The sequence below is a fragment of the Chrysochloris asiatica genome, unplaced genomic scaffold, assembly GCF_000296735.1.
Source record: "Chrysochloris asiatica unplaced genomic scaffold, ChrAsi1.0 scaffold00140, whole genome shotgun sequence".
Taxonomy (NCBI): domain Eukaryota; kingdom Metazoa; phylum Chordata; class Mammalia; order Afrosoricida; family Chrysochloridae; genus Chrysochloris; species Chrysochloris asiatica.
The window spans coordinates 2,886,477-2,892,654 of record NW_006408658.1 but is presented as its reverse complement, the minus strand read 5'-3'; the positions used below and the strand labels follow the sequence as shown (position 1 = coordinate 2,892,654).

At 44.4% G+C, this 6,178-nt stretch overlaps 1 protein-coding gene across 1 annotated transcript; it reads left to right on the top strand.

Moving 5' to 3' along the window:
* The first annotated feature begins 3,937 nt into the window (after nt 1–3,937).
* Nucleotides 3,938–4,983, top strand: LOC102841767 (olfactory receptor 52W1-like). The gene has a single exon (XM_006870200.1). It carries the CDS (start codon nt 4,012–4,014, stop codon nt 4,978–4,980), a length of 969 nt encoding a protein of 322 aa, XP_006870262.1. The 5' UTR covers nt 3,938–4,011; the 3' UTR covers nt 4,981–4,983.
* The last annotated feature ends 1,195 nt before the right edge of the window (nt 4,984–6,178 follow it).

Here is a 6,178-nt window from a genome sequence, read left to right as displayed (position 1 = left end):
ACTGAAGGCATTAACAAAGAACAAGACTCTGGGAATAGATGGAATACAAATCGAAATCTTTCAACAAACTGATGCAACAGTGGAGTTGTTCACTCATCTATACCAAGAAATTTGGAAGACAGTTACCTGGCCAACTAATTGGAAGAGATCCATATTTATACCCACTCCAAAAAGTGGTGACACAATGGAATGCAGAAATCATCAAATAATATTATCAATATTACATGCAAGTAAAATTTTGCTTAAGATAATTTAGAACTGTGAGACTACACCTACAAGAAACTGCTAGATACCCAAGCCAAATTCAGAGGAGGATGTGGAACTAGCGATATCATTGCTGAAGCTAGATGGATCTTGGCTGAAAGCAGAGAATACCAAAAAGATATTTACTTGTAACTCATTGGCTATGCAATATCTTTTGACTGTGTGAATCATAACAAGCTATGGATAAAATTGACAGAATGGGTATCTGAGAACATTTGATTGTACTCATGAGAAACCTGTACATAATCCAAGAGTCAGTCATCTGAACAGAACAAGAGGATACTGACCAGTTTAAAATCAGGAAGGATCCCAGCATTGTATTCTTTTGCCATACTTAATCAATCTGTATGCTGAACAAATAATTCAAGAAGCTGATTATATGAAGAGGATGGCATCAGGGCTGAAGGGAGACTCATTAAAAAAAACTGTGATATGTAGATATTACAATCATGCTTACTGAAAGCATGTTGTTGTTGTTATTAAGTGCCATCAAGTCAGTTCTGAATCATAGCGACCCTGTATGGGGTTTCCAAGGAACAGTTGCTGGGTTTGAACTGCTGACCTTGTGGTTCGCAGTCCAGTGCTGATCCTACAGCACCACGCCAGATATTGATGAAGATCAAAGACCACATACTTTTGTATGAATTGCACCTCAATGAAAAGAAAACAAAAATCCTCACCACTGGATCAGTAAACAACATCATGGCAAATGGAGAAAAGATTAAAGCCATCAAATATGTCACATTGCTTGAATCTACAATCAACACTCATGGAAGCAGCAGTCAAGAAATCAAGTGACAAATGGCATTAAACAAATCTGCTGCACAAGACCTCTATAAAGTGTTCAAGAGAAAAGATGTAAATTTGAGGACTAAGGTGCACCTGACCCAAGCTATAGTATTTCAAATGCCTCATGTAAAATTTGGACATTTGAATAAGAAAGACCATAGAAAAGTTGATGCATTTGAGTTATGATGTTGGAGCGGTATACTGAAAGTACCATGGATTGCCAGAAGAACAAATTTGTTGGAAGAAATAACAGCCAGAATGCTCCTTAGAAGCCAAGATGGTGAGATTTCGTTTCTCATACTTCAGACATAATATCAGGAGGGACCAGTCCCTGAAGAAGGACATCATGGCTGGTTAAGTGGGGGATCAGTGAAGAAGAGAAAGGCCCCCAACAAGATGGCTTGGCCATAGTGGCAGCAGCAATGGGCTCAAGCATAACAATGATTGTGAGGATGATGCAGGAGTAGCCCATGTCTTGTTCTGTTGTGTGTTGTTGTTGTTGTTAAGTGCCATCGAGTCGGGTCCGACCCATAGCGACCCTGTACAGGGTTTCCGAGGGTGTAAATCTTTACGGGAGTAGAAAGCCTCATCTTTCTCCCGCGGAGCAGCTGGTAGTTTCGAACCGCTGACCTTAAGGTTCGCAGCCCGATTCGTAACCACTACGCTACCAGAGCTCCTTCTGTTGTGTGTAGGGTTGCTATTTATTGGCACCAACTCAATGGCACCTCAGAACAACAAAAACATGGCAGTAGGCTAGCACTGGGCTTCTAGCCACTAGGTCAGCAATTCAAGCCCACCAGCTGCTCCTCAGAAACTTTATAAAGGGTTGCTATGATTTATAACCAACTTGACAGCACTTAACAATAACAACATGGTAATTCTATGTTTAACATTTTGAGAAACCACCAAACTGTTTTCCACAGTGATTGTATCATTTTGAATTTCCACCAGTAATGGATAACTATGTCAATTTCTCCATATACTTGACAATTTTTGTTCTTTTATTTTGTTTTGTTTTTATCTTAGCAATCCTAATGGGGGTGAACTGGTTTTTCACTTTGATTTTTATTTACATCTCCCTACGTGGTGCTGTAGGTTAAGAACTGGACTGATAATCTTAAAATGGGCAGTTCAAACCCACCAACTGCTCCTCGGAAACCCAGTACAGGGTCACTATGACTCAGAACTGACTCAACATCACTTAACAACAACAATGGCTAATGATGTACCGATGAAGATTTTTAGTATAGTACTCCTAACACCATTTCCCCCATAAATTCATTGTTTTTTATTGAGTGACTTTGTATAGTGTGGGGATTTTTAAAATATCTCATTATAGACACTTAGATTTGGTTGATGGCGAATAGTTATGTTTCATCTCCATGAATACCTAAGACTCTTGAAATTGTGGGAGTCCCTGCTAGTCAGCAGAATCTCTGTTTGGGCCAACAATAAAAAAGAATAAATAGTGTTTTCATATCCATCTACATGCCAGGCATTGTGATGATCAGTGACAATATTGTAGTTAATAAGAAACAATGCTTATAATCTATTCAGTCTAGATGGGAGAGAGACACACAATAATTAGAGCAGAGTGGGAAAGTTGCTATTAAAAAATAAAACAAGGTCTTCTCCCCCAGACTTCAGGGAGTCAGCAAAGACCTTCCAGAGGCTGTATCCCTTTTCCCTATATCTTTGCACTCCCGCTAGATGGTGTCCTTGCCTACCCCATCTCATCTCTGACTTCTTTATTTCCTGAGTTTCTGAGCCTATTAGCACTGAGCAAATAGGCAGAACAGGGAAGAGTTAATGTGGCGCAGATGGGAGGGGTAAGAGCGCTGAGGAAAGCAGGTAGGAAGCTACATAAAGGGCCCCTCAGGCATTGGTCTAAAAGAAGCTGTCCCCAGTCAAGCTTGCTCCTTTCTTGCTCATTCATTTATCCAGTTAATATTTACTAGATTCTTGCTGTGAACTCGATTTTGAGAGAAGTCAGTTCTACTTCCTCAATCTCTTCCAACATCAGAGATACTGCATATGGCTGTTACTCTTGATTCTAATTTCCTCCCTCTGTCACCTCTGCTCCTGCTGGCACCCCAGGAATGAAACTACTGTAGTAGGGACTCCCTCTGGCTCATGAAGAAGGAAGAGACAGAGAAGGGATGTTCCTTTTCATACTGTCATCGTTTTCACTGTCACCTTCCAGCTTCAACTGCAACTCTCCAGCTGGTGTTCAAGTGAAATACTTCATCAAGTTCAGAAAAATGTGAGCACCCCAAAAATCCCACCAGACTTTCTTCTGACAGGCCAGGCTTCCAGCTTCACTCCAGATCCCGTATACTTCCCCTTCTGCTTCTCCCTTCTTCTCTATTGTCTTCTTCCTTCATGAAGAGTTGATACCCAGAATGGTAGAGTTGGGCAAAGCTTAAGATCGTGTGTCCCATACTACTGTAGAACTGAGGAAGCTGAGGCCCAGAGCAGGAAATTACCCTCCTCAAGCACACAAAGTCAGGGACATGACCAGCTGAGACCTGATCCCTACCCAGCACTGATTTCCTCCCCTTCTACAGAGACTGAGACTAACTCTACTTAGACCCTAAGAAGCGTTCATCTCAGCTTCACCCTCACCTGACCTCCAATTGGTGGGCTCTAGCTCAACGAGTCACTGTAGCCGTCACCTCCATTCCCCTTCCTCATTATCACTATCCCTCCATTTCTTTCCCTACAACAACTCTGGACTTTCAGGTGCAAAGGATTACCCATCCTAGCCAGGCTATGACCTTGATTATTCATCCCAAACCTCCAACTAAAGGCCATGACCTTGTGAACCTAGTCCTGAGCTACTCTGTACAACTCTATGAATGGGTTTGTGTCATGTGACACCCTCAAGGTCTCTCCCCTTGTCCTTCCCCTGTCAGGAGTCATGCCCCCATAAGCCCCAAAACGTCATGCTCCACTTCCATGAGAATGGCAGAATCTCCACAATCCAACTCCACCTTCCTACGTCCAACCTTCTTCCTATTGACTGGCATTCCAGGACTAGGGGGTTCCCAGGTCTGGCTGACACTGGTCTTTGGGCCCATGTATCTGCTGGCCCTTCTGGGCAATGGAGCACTGCTGGCAGTGGTGCGGATAGACACTAGCCTGCACCAGCCCATGTTCCTACTCCTGGCCACACTGGCAGCCACAGACCTGGGCTTAGCTACATCTATAGCCCCAGGGCTGCTGACTGTGCTTTGCCTTGGGCCCCGGCCTGTACCATATGCTGCCTGCCTGGTTCAGATGTTCTTTGTACATGCGCTGACTGCCATGGAATCTGGTGTACTGTTGGCCATGGCCTGTGATCGTGCTGTGGCCGTCGGGCGTCCACTGCATTATCCTATCCTAGTCACCAAAGCCCGTGTGGGCTATGTAGCCCTGGCACTGGTACTGAAAGCTGTGGCTATTGTTGTACCTTTCCCGCTTTTGGTAGCACGATTTGGGCACTTTCGAGCTAAAACTATAGGCCATGCCTACTGTGCACATATGGCAGTGGTAGAACTGGTGGTGGGAAACACACGGGCAAACAACTTATACGGGCTGGCCCTTTCGCTCGCCGTGTCAGGTTTGGATATTCTGGGCATCACTGGTTCCTATGGGCTCATTGCCCATGCTGTGCTGCGACTGCCTACCCGGGAGGCCCGGGCCAAGGCCTTTGGTACGTGTAGTTCCCATATCTGCGTCATTCTGGCCTTCTATGTGCCTGGTCTCTTCTCCTACCTCACACACCGCTTTGGTCGTCACACAGTGCCAAAGCCCGTCCACATCCTTCTCTCTAATATCTACTTGCTGCTGCCACCTGCGCTCAACCCCCTCATCTATGGAATCCGCACCAAGCAAATCAGGGACCGGCTCCTAGAAACCTTCACAGCCAGAAAAGGCCAGTTCTAATGGACAGTGTGTTAGAGTTCGAACTGCGCCTCCCTAAAATATGTTTTGGTGTGGCATTGTAGGATAAGCACTAGACCACAGGCCTGTTTGAACCACAAACTCACCAGCCACTCCTCAGAAACCCTGTACAGGGTCGCTATGAGTCAGAATCAACTTAAAGACACTTAACACTTAGCAACAACAACAAAATATGTTTTAAATCCTAACTTCTATAACTGTGGTTATAAATCCTATTTGGAAATGAGTGGTCTTTGTTATGTTAACGTAGCAGGATTACTGTAGGGTGTATCTCGTTGTTGGTAAGTGCTGCCGAGTTGATTCCGACCCACAGCAACCCTGAGCGGCTGGTGAGCTTGAACCACCGACCTTGTGGTTCAAGGCAATTTTGCAGTCCAGCGCATTAACCCACAGCACCACGCCAGGATTCCTGAGTCAATCTTAAAATATAAGAGATTTAACAAGTGAGGAGAGATGAAGGATGAGCGATGCCAAGCCACATAAAGATTGCTAGAAAGAGAAAGACTTTCCCATAAAGCCAACAGCCTTAATTCAGACTCATGGTCTCCTGAACTGAGAAAATTCATTTCTCTTTGACAAAACCACCCATTGGTGGTATTTCTGTCAAAGCAGCACTAGAGAACTAAGGTACAGTGACAACAATGATGTCCAGGAGTAGAGGTAGAAGGAAGGTCACTTTAAGGAGAGTCTGCGACCTGGTGTATGGTTTATGCCATCTTTGACCCATACCTGCGTATACTATCATAATCACTCAACAGATATTTGTAATGAAATCCTACTATGCGCGCCACTGACAACTGTAGACCGTGATATAATCGTGTGTCCTGCTTGGGAGTGAGCAGAGACTATGCATTCCATTGCCAGAGAACTAAGAAAATCAAGGGACTTGTGTGGGGTAATAGCACCCAAGGTTTAACTTAAAGAACACTTCCCCCCATTTTCAACATGTTTGCCTATGCTCCCACACAAATGCTTCTTTTCAGATCATGAGCTTGGGTGTCTGGGAAGGGTGGCACAACCTCTTGAGGCAGATGATTGGGTACTTGTCTAGAATCACAGCTCTATTCCTGCAGCAAGATTCTGTTATCAGTCTATCCCTTGGGAAGCAGCAATAGAGGCTTATTCCCCATCTTTGGAGAATCTAGATAATGTGCCCTAGGGTCCCAATTTGACCAGAACA